We start from the raw sequence: 18,210 nt of genomic DNA on the forward strand, positions 1-18,210 counted from the left end.
GGGTCCTTCTCCCACTGGTCGTCCAACTTGTGGAGCCGTCTTTTTCTCTTCAAGACCTGCTCTCCGGGTACCAGGGGAACAGCGGGAGCATACTGGTTGTAAGTTTTCTCTTGTCTTTCCCTAGCCTGACAGAGACTTCGCTCCACGCTCTCCTGTACTCTCCGGTACTGCTGCTGCCTCTCTGTGTCCCAGTCTGCTTCTGGTGAAGTGTCCTCAGGTGTCAGGACTCCCATTTCCAGGTCAACAGGTAACTTACCAGGTCTCGCCCTCATTAGGTAAGCCGGGGTACAGTTGGTGGAACCTACCGGGATGTGGTTGTATAGGTCCACCAGATCGGGCAGCTTCTCAGGCCACAGACTGCGTTCTTCCAGGGGCAACGTTTTCAGAAGATCCATTACCACCTGGTTCATTTTCTCACAAAGTCCATTAGTTTGCGGATGATAGGGTGTCGTCCTTATCTTCCGGCAGCCATACAGAGTGCAGAATTCTTGGAAGACCTCCGCTTCAAAGGCAGGTCCCTGGTCTGTCAACACTTGGTCCGGGTACCCGTGTGGACGGCAGAAATGCTGCTGGAAGGCTCTCGCTGCTGTTCGAGCTGTTAAGTCCTTGACGGGGACGACAACCAAGAACCGGGAGTAGTGATCCACGATGGTCAGTGCGTAGACGTAGCCACTTCTGCTTGGGGTCAGTTTTACATGATCCAAGGCTACCAGTTCCAACGGCTGCCGGGTGACGATGGACTGCAGGGGAGTCTTCTGGCTGGCACGGTCCTTCCTTCTTAGGTTGCACGGGCCACAGTCTCTGCACCACCTCTCGATGGTTCCCCTCATGCCTACCCAGTGGAACCGCTCGCGCAGCAGGAACTCCAGCTTCTTCCATCCGAAGTGTCCAGCCCCGTCGTGGTATGCCTCCATCACCATGGCTGCGTCTCTTCGTGGCACCACTACTTGCCAGATTAGTTCATGCGTCCGGGAGTTAACCATTCTGCGGCACAACTTCCCCTTATAAAGGAACAGTCGACTCTTCTCAGCCCACAGTTGCTTGGCTTCCTCCGGAGCGTCTGGGTCAAGGCGAGCCTCTGGCCAAGTCAGCATCTCCTTCACCAGTCGGACGGCAGGGTCACTGTCTTGCGTTTCCTCCCAGTTGTAGTGAGGCAAGGGGTTAAACGTAGCGGCTTGCTTACTCCTTACCCGGTGGGAATACTGGATAGTCCCATGCCGGTGGAACGCAGGGAGTTCGACTTCTTCCAGTCCCTCTGGATCTTCTCCTACGTCCGGTAGGTTTGGCATCCTGGACAGGGCGTCCGCGTTGGTATTGGAGCGTCCTGCCCGGTATTTGATTGTGAACTCGTAGTTGGACAGACGGGCCATCCATCTCTGCTCTAGGGCACCGAGTCTTGCTGTGTCCAGGTGTGTCAACGGGTTGTTATCCGTGTACACGACGAACCGGGAAGAAGCTAGGTAGTGCTTAAAACGTTCGGTGACTGCCCACACCACTGCCAGGAACTCTAGCTTAAATGAGTTGTAATTCTCAGGGTTTCTCTCGGTGGGTCGCAGTTTTCGGCTGGCGTAAGCGATTACTCGTTCTTTCCCCTGCTGGATCTGGGACAGCACGGCTCCTAGCCCGATGTTACTTGCGTCGGTGTAGAGGATAAAGGGCTGGCTGTAATCCGGGTACGCCAGGATTTCATCCCCCGTGAGGGCCATCTTCAGCTGGCGGAAGGACTCCTCTTCCAACTTCTCCCATCTGAAGGGCGGCTTCTGGTTCTTGGCCTTCCGGGACTGGCCTATCAGGAGGTCCTGCATAGGAGCTGCCTTTTTGGTGAAACCGGGGATGAACCTGCGGTAGTAGCCTACCAACCCGAGGAACTGCCGCACTTCCTTTACACTGGAGGGACTTGGCCATTCCTTAATTGCGGTGATCTTATCAGGGTCGGGAGCCACTCCGTCAGCGCTCACCACGTGTCCCAGGTACTGCACCTTTGGTTTCAGGAGGTGACACTTGGAGGGTTTCACCTTTAGGCCGTAGCTTGCCAGAGCTTCGAGCACTTCCGCCAGGTGTTTCAGGTGGTCCTCATAAGTCTTAGAATATACGATGACATCGTCCAGGTACAACAGGACCGTCTCGAAGTTTCTATGGCCCAGACAGCACTCCATTAATCGTTGGAAGGTTCCTGGTGCGTTGCAGAGTCCGAACGGCATGCAGGTAAACTCGCTAAGTCCCATCGGGGTGGTGAATGCGGTCTTCTCCCCGTCCGCCTCTGCTACAGGAACCTGCCAGTACCCACTAGTGAGATCCAAGGTAGAGAAGAAGTTAGCAGATCTTAAAGCAGCCAAAGACTCCTCTATCCTTGGTAAGGGGTACGCATCCTTGTGTGTGATACGGTTGATTTTCCGGTAATCTACACACATCCTCATGGTGTTGTCTTTCTTTTTGACTAAGACTAGTGGAGCTGCCCAGGGGCTACAGCTATCCCTGATCACCCCAGCCTCCTTCATGTCTCTAAGCATCCCCTTGGCGTGTTGGTAGTGTGCAGGGGGTACGGGTCGATACCTCTCTTTTATGGGAGGATGGTCTCCCGTGGGGATGTGGTGTTCTACCCCCTTGACTCGCCCGAAGTCTAACGGGTGTTTACTAAACACTCTCTCGTACTCTTGAACCACCCGATAGACTCCCTGTTTCTGATGTGAGGGAGTGGAGTCAGTACCCAAATGTAGTTGCTGACACCAGTCCTCCATTGTTTTCTTAGAGCCGTTACCTTCCTCCGGGTGAGATGGAGGCAAGGGTTCCACAGATTGTATAGCATTTTGGTTAATGGTATATAATTTGGCTAGCGTGGCATACCGGGGCAGGTACACTTCCCTCTTCCCGATATTGATTATGCGAACGGGTACCCTCCCATGGCGTACATTAACCACCCCCCGTGCTGTCAAGATGGTGGGCCTACTGTCTGAGTAAACTGGTTCTACCATTGCCTGGTAATCTCTACCTCTCAGACCAATAGCTGCCCGGCACCAAATCATCATTTCACTTTTTGGGGGCATGGCAATAGGGAAAGGGTCACACATTCTCACGCTACCAATCTCACCGCCGGAGAGTTCCACCTGTTGCCGTCGCATCAGTGCCCGGATCTCTTTTTGGAGCACTCGCTACTCGCCGGAGCTGGCGTTCTTGGCAACCTGCTGTAAAAGGAAAATCACCTCTGCAAGACAATTTTCAATTACATTAGTTCCTAGAGTTATCTTTGGGTGACTCTCGTGTTTGTCAATGTCTACAATGATCAGTCCCTGTGCTGCCAGTTCAACTCTACCAATTTTAATGGTCACCTCTTTAAATCCGATCTGTGGCACGGGCTGACCATTGCTGGCGATGATACTCAAGTCGTCGTCAGGGTAGCGGGTAATATCCGAGTAATTCCAGTACTGCTTGAAGAGCACGTACGGGATGGTGGTGACCTGTGACCCGGTGTCCAGTAGGGCACTCATAGGAATGCCATCCAGTACCACGGGTAAGACTGGACGTCCTCCCACATATTTGTCGCGCCAGTTCGATGGGCCTGGTGATCTTTTTCCTGGGGGTTGGCCCTCTACCCCAGGTTGTGCCAGTTTAAAGGACAGTACCTTGCCATATGTCCGGGTTGATTGCAGCGGCGGCAGATGGGTCGTCCGTCCTCGTTGTATCGGTCGCTGGGTCTTCCTCTGGCCGGTGGGGTCCTCCTTGGTCGACGCCACGGGATGTCCTCCGGTCCGGATGCCAGCTGGATCTTCCCTGGAGTGGAAACCTGTAAAGACTGCACAGTTCGGGTTTGCGCAGCAACGCTTTTAGCTAGCTCTTGGACCTGATGGTGCAGGTCTGGAGCCGGGTCATTGTTCAAAGCCTGCGCATCAGCTCCCACAGGCCCTGCCGACAAGGGCGCCGCCTCCTGGTGGTAGGTGGTAGTGGGGCGTCTGTGGGTCACAACGGCACCTGGTGCCGGTTCTCGGAGCACCCGGATGGCTCTGTCCTTGAACTGTGCAAATCCCAGATGAGGGTCCTGTAAGGCCATTGCCCGCAACTGGGTTCGGTGGGCATTGCAATATAAACCCTCTATAAATTGTTCAGTTAACAGCCTGTCCTCGTCTCCCACGCCGTCAGGGTCGGTCTGCTTAATGGCTCTCAGGGCCTCTTGTAGGTTCAGGGCATAGTCCCTTATACTCTCATGTGCCCGCTGTTTGCACCCGTAGAATCTAAGCTTGATCTCGGCTGAGGTGCGGGTATCAAAGGTGTCCCTCAGCCGGGTTAGTATCCCTGCGACAGTCCTCCCCCCAGGTGGCCAGGACTTTACCTCCCTTTGGGCTGCCCCGGTTAATTGGGCCACCAGGATGCTTACTTTTTGCTCTTCTGTGAGGGGGTACACCTGGAAGAGGCTATCCAGTTTTTCTCTAAAGTCCTGCAGGGTATGTGACTCCCCTGAGTACTGGGGTAGCCAGGCTGCCCCCGGGATATAGGACATGGTGAAAGGCATGACCGCAACAGCGGTGGCGCTGGCGGGGGTTGGAGCGGTGAAGCTCTCCTCCGTATCCGACATCCTTCTCCCCCCTAGTGGACCGTGGCCTACCTTGCGATGATCCTCTTCCGTAGGCCGCGGCTCCGCAGTGGATCGTCAGGGTTGAGGACCTTCCGTCGCGCTCCTGTGACGTCGGCGTCTGCTGGGCTCCTTCCAGGACCTTACGCAACGTCCGGACGTGAGGCGGGGCTTCAGTTCTCGCGCGTTTTCGGAGTCCACGCCCCTCTTCTTCCCGCGCGGCGTCCTCAAGATGGCGTCCAATGGCGGGAAAACTCCACGAATGGCGGGAAGAAGGCCGAAGATGGCGCCGGATGGCGGGAAAACTCCACCGATGGCGGGAAGAAAGCGGAAGATGGCGCCGGATGGCGGGAATCTTCACCACGGGTAAGTTTTCACAGTCTTTTTCAGGCACGCAGTACCCGGTGGTTGCGGGCACGAGATCCTGCCGACTACGCCAAAAGTTGACGCGCCCCTGGGCCTGTGTCGCGCTGCGTTGCGCACGCAGGAGCTTACCCGGAGCCGGATCTGTTGAGGGTTGTAGTCTCGTGGCGGTGATCCGGTCCGTGCCCAGGGAGTCAGACTAAGTGGCGCTGTTTTAGCGGTAAATGTCGGACGACTACGCCACCCGTTGAGTGCAGCCAGGGAGCTGCTGCTGCAGGGCAGACCGCTGAGGCCGGTGGTAGGATTGTGCAGCGTGATAGTATAACCCCCAACGGGAGGGGTATGGCCTCAGGGCAGCCGACGTGGATGATGGGGGTAGCAGGAACCACTCGGAGACGGTACTGTGTAGTTCAGGGTCTTTACTGGTGACAAAGATAGACCCTCCCGGAGTACTGGCTAGCGATTGGGGCCTGGTCAGTCCTTGAGCAGATGGGATCTCCCCTGGCCAGGCGGAGTTGTAGGCCTCCCAAACTAACGATACTCTTCTGGCTACCTTGCTAGAGGCGGGTATAAGTAGCCCACGTCCCTGAGTGTACCGTGTGGTGCTCACCCGTATGGCCGGTGACTCGGGGCCTTCGGGTTTCTGGGCCAGAAGACCTGCAATCCCCTGCCGGTCGGTTTCTGCTGCTGGATAGGAGTTAGTCCCCACAGCCTCGGACTCCGGGTCCGGTGATAACTTCTCAGTCAGGGCGAGCTCTGCAGCTGCCAGCCCCTGACTCCTTGTAACACTGCTCCCACAGAGCTCCTGTTGTTTCTTCCTATATTTGCTTCTTTTCTCTACTTCTTCTCTACTCACTCACCCTGCCTCAGCCCTAGGTTTATATAGGGGAAGTTCTTCCCCTCCCAGGACTGGGCAGGAGGTGTGGCATGCATAGGATCCCTGACCAAGAGACCTCCCACCTGCTCTCAGACATAACATTGCTGTTACTGTGGAAAACCAGACCCCTGGGGTGCCACAATAGAATATATTCAGTATATAGTCATGGTGTACTGGAACATCTTGGACTCACGTGAGAGGAATGGGTAGATAGATATTAAATAAATACATTGATTTTAAAAAAAGAAAAGTGACAGCGATTTAATAAAGTTTGGGTAAAGTTTTAGGAAGATGTGGAAAAATGCTACAAACTAAGCTTTTGAAAATAGAAGTGTTAATAGTTTATTTTTATCAATTAACAATATGCAAAATGAATGAACAAAAGTGAAATCTAAATCAAATCACTATTGGGTGACCTCCCATTGCCTTCATCACTTCTTCTAGATACACTTGTACTTGCACACAATTTTTGAAGGAACTCAGCAAGGAGATTATTCTAAACATCTGTCACGGTTCCACCCCTCACTGTGTCTGGGATGCAGTTACTGACAGCTCAGCCATCCAATCTTGTACAGGGGCGTGCTGGAGCTGTCAGTACTGTGACTGACAGCTCAGCCATCCAATCTTGTACAGGGGCGTGCTGGAGCTGTCAGTACTGTGACTGACAGCTCGACCATCCAATCTTGTACAGGGGCGTACTTGAGCTGTCAGTACTGTGACTGACAGCTCGACCATCCAATCTTGTACAGGAGCATGCTGGAGCTGTCAGTACTGTGACTGACAGCTCGACCATCCAATCTGGTACAGGAGCATGCTGGAGCTGTCAGTACTGTGACTGACAGCTCGACCATCCAATCTGGTACAGGGGCGTGCAATAGCTGTCAGTGTGGTGATTGACAGCTCGGCTGTCCAATCTGAGAATGGGAGGCACTGGCTATCTTCAGGTGTTCATTATTCCAGTTGAATGCCTGGCTACTTAGCTGAGCTGTTTCCCCCAGATCTCTGTCAGACATACTGTACGTTCAGCTAGTGTGTGGTTTGTTCTTTGTGCCTTGAGTTCTGTTTATTGATCTTCTGTTGCCTGACCTTGGACTTTGTTCTGACCATCCGTCTGTTTAACCCCTTTGCTCTGATCTGCTTTCCTCCTGGTATTCTGATCTACGGACCGTTACCTGACTACGCCTTTGCCTCTTCCCTCTGTTTATGACGTACCCTCCTGGCTTTGATTTCGGACTCCTTGACTATCCCGTCAAAAGTGGCTCAGCGTCACAACATCTTGGAGAACTGACCACAGATCTTCTGTGGATGTCACTTGTGCAAATCCTTCTGTCTCCTCATTTAATCCCAGGCAGACTGTCTGATGTGAGATTAGGGATCTGTGGGGGCCGGCTTATCACTTCACTTGACAAAGAGTGCTTGTCGCTCGAAGCGCGTTGAAAAATGCCTGTATTCTCTTTTTTGTGAACACACAATTTTAATCTTTGCTTCATGTACCTTGGAAAATAAAATGCACTTTTTTGGACTTTATCTGTGAGCTGGATTTTTCTGCGTTCTCTATAGGATGTTGCGCCCTGCCCAGATGCTATCCGTGCTCCAGAAGTGTGGAACTGCAGGTGCTGAGCTGGATTTACTTCTGTGACTATAACTGGTTACTCTTACACCTGACTATAATCCTACAAAAAATTCCTGAATGTGTGCAAGTCTAACTAGAAGAGGCGATGAAGTCAAAGGGCGATCACCAAATATTTATGGGATTTAGATTTCTTTTGCTCATTCACTTTATATTTTATTCATTTATAGAATAAACTATTAAGTCTTCTAGTTTTGAAAGCATTTTTACTTTGCAGCATTTTTTCCATACCTGCCTAAAACGAAATTTACAGAACATTAGGTGCTGGCAAACAGAAGATCCTCACTGGCGACTGTCTTGGCCCATGGCAACAAATGTACTGACTTTTTCCAAAAACAACCCCAGGACTATATTACAGGCGGTATTTCAGGTCTTGATGTGATTACTACTTTTTATGTGGAATTTATCCGTGTGCTCAGATGAGAAGATGCCTAAAATCCTTGTAATTGCTGTACATTGAGGTTATACCGACAGTATCTGGGTGCGCACATACATCAATATATCACATTTTCTCCCACAGCCAAATCCACTACATACACAGTACGAGTGAAGACTGGAGACAAGAAGAACGGTGGGACTGATGCCAACGTCTTCATAATTCTATTTGGAGAGAAGGACGACACTGGTACGCAGCACCCAGACTATCAGCATATGTGTATAGCTATATGACTGCTAAATCTGAAATAGTGGGGAGTAATATTACGGCTGTCGACTGGTCTTCTGGTATTTTTATCTCTATGACCATCATGTTTTCTTCTTAGGTTTTATGAATCTTAAAGCTTCTAAAACCAACAAGAACAAATTTGAAAGGGGGCAAATCGACGTATTCACGGTGGAGGCTGTGGATATTGGGTCACTCAAAAAAATAAAAATTGGACATGACAACAAAGGTATGAAATGTATCTTTTCCCCTTTTGCTTATCTATCTATCTATCTATCTATCTATCTATCTATCTATCTATCTATCTATCTATCTATCTATCTATCCATCTGTCCAATGGCGTAACTAGAGTCCGATGGCTCCCCCATTATGTTATAAGGTCCCCCATCTTGGGCTCCTTCCTGGTATATATGTCCCTTATCCTGGAACCATACTGATATATACTGTATATACAGTATATGTCCTCCATCCTGATATATATGTTCCCCTTCGTGGTCCCTTTCTGGTATATACAGTTATGGCCAAAAGTGTTGGCATCCTTGAAATTGTTCCAGAAAATGAAGTATTTCTCCCAGAAAATTATTGCAATTACACATGTTTTGTTATACACATGAATATATCCTTTGTGTGGGTTGGAACAACACAAAAAACTGAGAAAAAAAGGCAAATTGGACATAATTTCACACTAAACCCCAAAAATGGGCCGGACAAAATTGTTGACACCTTTCCAAGATTGTGGGTAAACAACTTTGTTTCAATCATGTGATGCTCGTTCAAACTCACCTGTGGCAAGTAACAGATGTGGGCAATATGAAAATCACACCTGAGACCAGATAAAAAGGGGAGAAGTTGACTCAGTCTTTGCATTGTGTGTGCCACACTAAGTGTTGAGAATAGAAAGGGGAGAAGAGAACTGTGTGAGGACTTGAGAAGCAAAATTGTTGAACAATATCAGCAATCTCAAGGTTACAAATCCATCTCCAAAGATTTTGATGTTCCTTTGTGCACGGTGCGCAACACAATCAAGAAGTTTACAACCCATGGAACTGAAGCTAATCTACCTGGATGGCAGAGAAAAATTGATGAAAGCTTGCAACGCAGAATATTTTGAATGGTGGATAAGCGGCCACAATCAAGTTCCAAAGAAATTCAAGCTGTCCTGTTGGCTCAGTGTGCATCAGTGTCAGTGCGAACTATCAGTCAACATTTGAATGAAATAAAACGCTATGTCAGGAGACCCAGGAGTACTCCACTGCTGATACAGACATAAAAAAGCTAGACTGCAGTTTGCCAAAATGTATGTGAGTAAGCCAGAATCCATCTGGGAAAGCATCTTGTAAGGGTTCTGGGAGGTGGAACCTCTGAGCTACTATACAAAGGGGCAGTCCTTGTAAGGAAGCGGGTGGCTAACAGGGAAAGCGGGCAGGCAGTCACGACAAGTGACAGGGACAGTCTCTGGGTAGAAGGGCAGGAGGTCACGGCGAGTGACGGGGACAGTCTCTTGACAGGTGGGTGGTCACGGCAAGTGACAGCAGGGTAAGAGTCTCTCGACAGGCAGGTGGTCCAGGTAGGCTAGCAGGCGGGTAGCAGGTGAGTGCTCCCAGGTGAGCGGGTAAGAGTCTCTGGACTGGCTGGCAGGCAGGCAGGTATCAGGCAGGTGTCTGGCAGGTGCTTCCTGGTCCGCGGGCGGACTGATCCATAGACAGACTGGCAGGTGCTGGTAGGCAGACTGTCGGACCGCAGGATTGCAAGCAGGTAGACAGGTATCAGGCAGGTATCAGGCAGGTATGTGGCAGGTGCTTCCTGGTCCGCAGGCGGACTGATCCATAGACAGACTGGCAGATGCTGGTAGGCAGACTGTCGGACCGCAGGATTGCAAGCAGGTAGACAGCACTGGAAAACTAGCTGTCAACGGGACCTGAGGGCTGAAGCAGAGTTGAAAGGCTTTACAACAACATTGCTCGGGCACCTCCATTTTGGAGGAGGTGCCTTATATATGGTGAGATCCTCCGGCCATTGGCCGGGGACTCCTTAGGACGGCGCGCGCGGCCCCTTTAAGAGAGAGGGAGCGCGCGCGCGCCCTAAGCACAGTGACCGGGAAGCAGCACGCGCTGCCAGCAGAGCGGAAGGAGGACGCCGGGCATGGAGCGGAGAGGTGAGGGCAACGGCGTCCCTGCCTAGCAGGAGGCAGGGACACCGACGCTACACATCTTATGGATAGATGAGACCAAGATAAAGCTTTTCGGTAATGAACATAATTCTACTGTTTACCGAAAACTGAATTAGCCCTACAAAGAAAAGAACACAGTACCTATAGTCAAATATGATGGAGGTTCAAAGATGTTTTGGGGTTGTTTTGCTGATTCTAGCACTGGGTGCCTTGACTGTGTACAAGGCATCATGAAATCTGAAGATTTACCAAAGGATTTTGGGTTGCAATGTAGTGCCCAATGTCAGAAAGCTGGGTTTGCATCCTAGGTCATGGGTCTTCCGGCAGCACAATGACCCCAAATATACTTCAAGAAGCACCCAGAAATGGATGGAAACAAAGCGCTGGAGAGTTCTGAAGTGGCAGCAATAAGTCCAGATCTAAACCCCATTGATCACCTGTGGAAAGATCTTAAAATTGCTGTTGGGAGAAGACGCCTTCAAATATGAGAGACCTGGAGCAGTTTGCAAAAGAAGAGTGGTCCAACATTCCAGCTGAGAGGTGTAAGAAGCTTGTTGATGGTTATAGGAAGCAATTGATTGCAGTTATTTATTCCAAAGAGTGTGCAACCAAATATTAAGTAGAGGGTGCCAATAATTTTGTCCAGCCAATTTTTGGGGTTTTGTGTGAAATTATGTTCAATTTGCCTTTTTTCTCTGTTTTTTTTGTTATTCTAATACTCATAAAGAAAATAAACATGAATAAAGCAAAACGTATGTAATTCTAATAATTTTCTGAGAGAAATACTTCAATTTATGAAACAATTTCAAGGATGCCAACACTTTCAGCCATGACTGTATATCTGTCACGGGTGTGTCAGAGGTGACAGACAGTCGCCCTGCAGTGGGTTGCAGGAGATCTCAATGTTTGGCATTGCAGACAGCTTCTTAAATAAGACGCTGTCTTTAGGACCGAGCGGCTACCTCTCTTGATAATTACCTCTCTAGCCTGGGTGTATATATACCTGGTGTGTTTGAGAGGGAGTCGCTGGCTATATTCATTTCCACTTGTGAGGCTTAGCACAAGCAGTACTTCGTCCTCTCTGGAGCTTGAGGCCGTGTGCATATTTGGAGTCTTCTAAAGCTAAGCAATTCCCCCGTGTTTTGTCTTCCCTTTTGTCTATAGTGTTTAGTGGAGGTTTACTAGTGCTCATCTCCTTCCATCCCTAGCCATAGCTGTACGCCAAGGAAAGTAGGGCGAGGCACGCGTGTGGCGATTGCTGAAGAGGCAATATAGGGACGGTAGTTGAGACAGGGTGATGCTAGACCAGACTAGGAGGTCTCCACTTCCCCATTTCCCTAGTGTCTGGGCTCCCTTTTCCCTCTGTGTTGCACTAATACCTGGTGTGACAATGGGGGATATTGTATCCTTGTATATGCTCCCCCATCCTGGTATGTATGTTCCCTATCCTGGTATATATATCCCCCATCCTGGTATATATGTCCCTTATCCTGGCCAAACATGGTAATATGTCCCTTATCCTGGACCCCATCCTGAAAATATGTCCCTTATCCTGGGCCCCATCCTGCTAATATGTCCCTTATCCTGGGCCCCATCCTGCTAACATGTCCCTTATCCTGGGCCCCATCCTGCTAATATGTCCCTTATCCTGGGCCCCATCCTGCTAATATGTCCCTTATCCTGGGCCCCATCCTGCTAATATGTCCCTTATCCTGGGCCCCATCCTGCTAATATGTCCCTTATCCTGGGCCCCATTCTGCTAATATGTCCCTTATCCTGGGCCCCTTCCTGGTATATACAGTATATATCCCCCAACCTGGTATATGTTCCCCATTCTGCCTCTGTTCTTTAATGCATAGAAAAAAAAAGATTCTACTCACCTTCCCTCCCCCGCTGCGCCCTCTTCCGAAGTCGGCAGCTGACTTCAGCGTGCAAGTGACGGGAGCGCATACTGTCGCTGCCATGTGCCCCCAGTCATGTGCCCCAGTCATGTGCATGCCAACGTCAGCTGCTGGCCTCTGATTGGCTGGCGACATGTATTGCAGTGCACAGACCCGACGGCTCTCTGCACCTCAATACATTTCAGCTGAATGTACTTTTGAGGATGCACAGCCAGTTGAAGTTTGCGCTGGTGTTGGTGGGCACCTCAACCACTCTGGCCTGGTCGCAATCTATCTATCTATTATCTATCTATTATCTATCTATCTATTATCTATCTATTTATCTTCTAGACCATTAATACCGCAATCTGTGGATACAATTTACGTTAGGAAAGCACATTGATTTATATAAAGACCCCTACAAATAGGTCCCCGTTTGGTGGTGATTTATACTATCACTTACTTCCATCTCCCCAATTTTTACCATTTCCTTGCAGGATGAGTCAGCCACGTGACCCCCACCCCCAATACCACAATGTGTAAAGCTGTAGTGTGTGAGGAGCGCCTGTTCATGTCTGATGTGGCCCCTCTTATCCCTGGGCTCTATAGCACCATCAGCTGGCCAGTCCACCCAGGAGAATGTCGGACAGTAGACCCTCACCTTCTCCCTTCTTCCATAGATCACACTGTGCATATTTTCAGCAGAGGAGGATTGCTTTTTCTTGGCTTATGTTCAGGTTTATTCTCTGAAGCCTGAGATCATTTATTGCTTCAGGTTATTTCAGGTGATGTGTGGCGTCTGAGCGCAGTCACACTGGGGTCACATCTATCACTAATATTAATAGTTGCTTTCAGCAGCCTCCTGGGGTGGGGAGAGCGTTTTGGAAGTGGCGCCCTGTCAGCTCCTCAGATGTTTTCTTGGCTGACTGTCATGTTGCGTTTGGCTGATCATTCTGCTGTGTGACTTGTTGTTTTAGGCACCTCTGCTGGGTGGTTCCTCGACTGGGTGGAAGTTGATGCCCCTTCACTCGGCCAACGCTTGAAATTTCCATGTGGGCGGTGGTTGGATAAGACAGAAGATGATGGAGCCATCGAGAGATACCTCTTCCCTTCAGATCTACAGACTGAGCAGTATACACCTTGTGCGTAGAAAATGACCCATTTTATAAATTCTTTTAACACTAAACTTTTTTCTCACTATTACATTTCTTTATCACTAACTAGATTAAAAAAAATCTGAAATCTTGCAGTTTCACTGTGGACACCAAGCCCCATACTAGACTCATTCTTCCTGCTCTTTTCAGCAGCCACATGGATATAAGTCAGTAATAGGTTGGCTCTAACTCATGGACTGGTATAGAAGTATTTTCTGAGCTTGTTCAGGTCATTGTACAGGAGGAGGAGGAGGTGAGCTGGGACATCACCTATTGTGAATGGTGGATCCTGTGTTATCAGCTGTGTATAGAGATTTTATCAGTCATTGTACAGGAGGTGGTGAGCTGTGACATCTATTGTGAATGGTGGATCCTGTGTTATCTACTCGATATAGAGGTGTTATCAGTCATTGTACAGGAGGAGGAGGAGGTGAGCTGTGATATCACATATTGTGAACAGTAGATCCTGTGATATCTACTGTATTTAGAGGAGTTATCAGTCATTGTACAGGAGGAGGAGGTGAGCTGTGACATATATTGTGAATGGTGGATCCTGTGATATCTACTGTATATAGAGGTCTTATCAGTCATACAGGAGGGGGAGGAGGTGAGCTGTGACATTAACTATCGTGAACGGTGGATCATATGTATATATAAAATCCACTATTCACATTAAGTCATGTCACAGCTCACCTCCTCCTCCTCCTGTAAAATGACTGGTATATACTGTATATATATATAGATAGATATATATCTATATATATATCTATATATATATATATATATATATATATATATATATATATATATATATACAGTATTTAGGTGTTGCCCTTCATTGTAATGTTGTTTATGATGGTAATGAGACTGCTGAAAAGTCTTCCGTGAAGAAGAGGAATTGTGAGTCTAATATTAGGCCACTGTAAAAACTGCGAGATTTCAGACTTCTGTTATTATACATAATGATAATACAGAAGTGATGCAGGAAGAGAGTGCTTATACTTCTCATAATGTCCATTTCCACAGTATGACATAGAAGTGATATTCTGTCTATGGGTGCAGTGTGATATAGGAGGCCATGCTGACCATTAGCTTTGGGTGAAATCGGGGGCCATACTGACCATCAGAGCTGTGTGGCATCGGGGGCCATATTGACCATTGGGGCTGTGTGATATCGGGGAAATTCTGACCAGTGGGGCTGTGTGACATCGGAGCCTTACTGACCATCAGGGCTGGTTACATCAGGGCCATACTGACCATCGGAGTTGTGTGACATAGTAAAGTCTGTTACATCTGTCCATAGTGACTGATAAAATCTTCCAGAAGTCATTCCTGACTTTGTGCAGATTTCTGTATATATTTGCTCTTGTTTTAGTAATACCTCTTCCATTGTCAGTGTCGATAATAACACGGCGACTTTGTGTTTGTTTCCCCCCAGTTGTTCCCTATGAGATCACAGTTTACACTAGCGACATATTTGGCGCTGGGACAGATGCCGATGTCTTCATTGTTCTCTATGGCAGAGATGGCATCTGTACTCAGCAGAAATCCCTGTGTGTAAACAAGCGGGAACGCAAGATGTATTTCGAGAGGAACTCCGTTGACCAATTCATAGTGGAGGTAAAGTTTCTATATATTGCCCGTCGTGCTTCCTGTAAATGTGGTTTTCTTCACATATTATTTGTACATTGCAACAAAGGGGATTTATAGAAGTAGCTGAAGAATAATTCACCAAAAATATTTTAGTTCTGAGTCATTTTCCAACAGTGTTGGAGATAATAAACATGTGAATCCGCATGAAAATCCAAGAAAATCCATGTCAGACTTATCTATTGCAAATTCTGACCACGTGACACTAACCTTACAGTGGTATGATCAAGTAGTCCTACTGATTATTTCCAGTATTAAAAGTCTCCCCCACTAATCTCAAGAATGGGGCAATGACCCTCCCCACTGGAACAGTGCAGAGATTAAGCATCCATGTCTCCACTCCATTCATCCTCTATGGGCCTGGCCTAGATAGGAGTGAATGGAGTGGAGGTGTGCATGCTTAAACTCCACTTTATTCCAATGAGTCATATTGGAGCTCTTTTTTCAGGATTAGCTGGGGTCCCAACGGTCATACCCCCACTGATTTGTAAGCCATTTTCTATCATTATGACGTACTGTATTTTTTGGTGCATCTTATAGCATGGTCTATTTTAGGCCTATGATCACCTTTGACGTGCAAAAAATGTTTTTTGTTTTTTTGTTTTCATGTGTGTGGTTACTCAAATTCAACTTCAGTGTGCAATCTTCATTCCTCCATTCATTTTCAGACCCACTGATATGAAGTTTGCAACCTTATGCAAGTTTCAGATTTTTTTTAGTGAGAATATCTCCCACAGTAATATAGGCTGGATGGGAGGACTGTGTCTCTCTTCCAGTAATATAGGCTGGATGGGAGGACTGTGTGTCTCTCCCAGTAATATAGGCTGGATGGGAGGACTGTGTGTCCCTCACAGTAATATAGGCTGGATGGGAGGACTGTGTATCTCTCCCAGTAATATAGGCTGGATGTGAGGACTGTGTGTCTCTCCCACTAATATAGGCAGGATGTGAGGTCTGTGTGTCTCTCCCACTAATATAGGCTGGATGGGAGGACTGTGTGTCTCTCTCACTAATATAGGCTGGATGTGAGGTCTGTGTGTCTCTCCCACAGACTGTATGGGAGGACTGTGTGTCTCTCACAATAATATAGGCTGGATGTGATGTCTTTGTGTTTCTCGCAGTAATATAGGCTGGATGTGAGGTCTGTGTGTCTCTCCCAGTAATATAGGCTGGATGTGAGGTCTGTGTGTCTCTCCCGCTAATATACAAATCAGAATAAGGTTCCGGCACTCAAAAAGCACAATAGCATAGGAGTCAAAGGTTGTGTATGTCCTTTTATTGATGTACATACAGCAAAATCCAATTTAAAGGAAGATTTCTGCCCAACGTTTCAACCCACGCGGGTTTTCCTCAGGGGCTTCAAAAACTAGTTTCATAGTATGTGAAAAAAAAACAGCAAAAGACAGAAGTATCAATAACAATGTACGTACATCATCAAAATAACCTGGATATTTCTACAAAGAGTAAATATAGAATATGAAACAGCAGGCATTCCCCAAAGAAAGACCCATAAGGTTTCAATATTAAAGCTGTTTTATCATGAGAACCTAAAATTATAGATATAAATATCAACGGGATAGGAGAAAAGGTCAAGCGGCAAAATGTATAATACCATTGCATTAATAAAGATCATGATCCTGTATTAATATCATTGTGATAATAGACATGAAAAATGTATAATACCCGTGTGTAGAGTTGAAGAGTATATGGTCAGGACTTGCTGCGACTAGTGGATGTTGGATATCCTATAGTACAAAAGATTGTGATTTTATGAAACATTCATAGAGATTGTGGAAAATCAGGGATCTAGGGAAATTTTTATACATACCAAATGGTCAGTGAAATAGTAGAATATGGCCACAACCGGTACACTACACCGAGAGTTACCCTGTGTAGCTGTAATGAGATAACACACTGCTCAGTGTCTATAGCACATAGTCCATATATCTAAAGTGTGAGGGTCCCTCAATGATTTACCTGTTTAAAATGTGGAACTTAGGAAATGACAGGCAATGATCCTAGGAAAAAAGAGGATGATAAAAGGTAACATGTCCCTCTAGAGAGGATCCAAAGTAGTTAACCCATAGAAGCGGTTTTCAAAATAGAACGGATAAAAATGCTCACTTGGGTATAAAGAAATTACCAGTTTGTGCAGAGAGAGTCCTGGATTGTGGCGCTCGCTGTGTTAACAGAGCAGCTTTAAATACAGCGCTTCCGGTCTGCTGGGGCGCAGGATTCGGTATGTGGAACGCAAGCTAGCGCATGTGCTGTGTGTGCCGCTATTATTTGCAATTAGCGCATCGTGTGTCAGCATGAATGAATTTTTTGGTTCTTGGCACCTATTTTGTATAGTGAGCCCAGTCTTTCTATTTGGACTCTCCCGCTAATATAGGCTGGATGTGAGGTCTGTGTGTCTCTCCCAGTAATATAGGCTGGATGGGAGGACTGTGTGTATCTCCCAGTAATATAGGCTGGATGGGAGGACTGTGTGCATCTCCCAGTAATATAGGCTGGATGGCAGGGCTGTGTGTCCCTCACAGTAATATAGGCTGGATGTGAGGACTGTGTGACTCTCCCAGTAATATAGGCTGAATGTGAGGTCTGTTTGTCTCTCCCACTAATATAGGCTGGATGTTAGGTCTGTGTGTATCTCCCAGTAATATAGGCTGGATGGGAGGACTGTGTGTATCTCCCAGTAATATAGGCTGGATGGGAGGACTGTGTGTCCCTCACAGTAATATAGGTTGGATGTGAGGACTGTGTGACTCTCCCAGTAATATAGGCTGGATGTGAGGTCTGTGTGTCTCTCCCACTAATATAGGCTGGATGTGAGGTCTGTGTGTCTCTCCCAGTAATATAGGCTGGATGGGAGGACTGTGTGTATCTCCCAGTAATATAGGCTGGATGGGAGGACTGTGTGTATCTCCCAGTAATATAGGCTGGATGGGAGGACTGTGTGTATCTCCCAGTAATATAGGCTGGATGGGAGGACTGTGTGTCCCTCACAGTAATATAGGCTGGATGTGAGGACTGTGTATCTCTCCCAGTAATATAGGCTGGATGTGAGGTCTGTGTGTCTCTCCCACTAATATAGACTGGATAGGAGGACTGTGTGTCTCTCACAGTAATATAGGCTGGATGGGAGGACTGTGTGTCTTTCCCAGTAATATAGGCTGGATGGGAGTACTGTGTGTCCCTCACAGTAATAAAGGCTGGATGTCAGGACTGTATGTCTCTCCCAGTAATATAGGCTGGATGTGA

General features: G+C 47.8%; 1 protein-coding gene across 1 annotated transcript in view; it reads left to right on the top strand.

The window, feature by feature from the left end:
* The window catches only part of LOXHD1 (lipoxygenase homology PLAT domains 1), a 442,934-nt gene that overhangs the window by 316,570 nt on the left and 108,154 nt on the right, over positions 1 to 18,210 (top strand). The window contains exons 29-32 of the mRNA XM_073680470.1: positions 7,955 to 8,059; positions 8,196 to 8,324; positions 13,123 to 13,287; positions 14,738 to 14,919. Coding sequence (XP_073536571.1) covers positions 7,955 to 8,059; positions 8,196 to 8,324; positions 13,123 to 13,287; positions 14,738 to 14,919 — 581 coding nt within the window. The remainder of the gene's footprint in view (positions 1 to 7,954; positions 8,060 to 8,195; positions 8,325 to 13,122; positions 13,288 to 14,737; positions 14,920 to 18,210) is intronic.

The sequence above is a fragment of the Phyllobates terribilis genome, unplaced genomic scaffold (genome assembly GCF_046119375.1).
Source record: "Phyllobates terribilis strain yellow unplaced genomic scaffold, ASM4611937v1 Scaffold_1__5_contigs__length_1240528914, whole genome shotgun sequence".
NCBI classification, from domain to species: Eukaryota; Metazoa; Chordata; class Amphibia; order Anura; family Dendrobatidae; genus Phyllobates; species Phyllobates terribilis.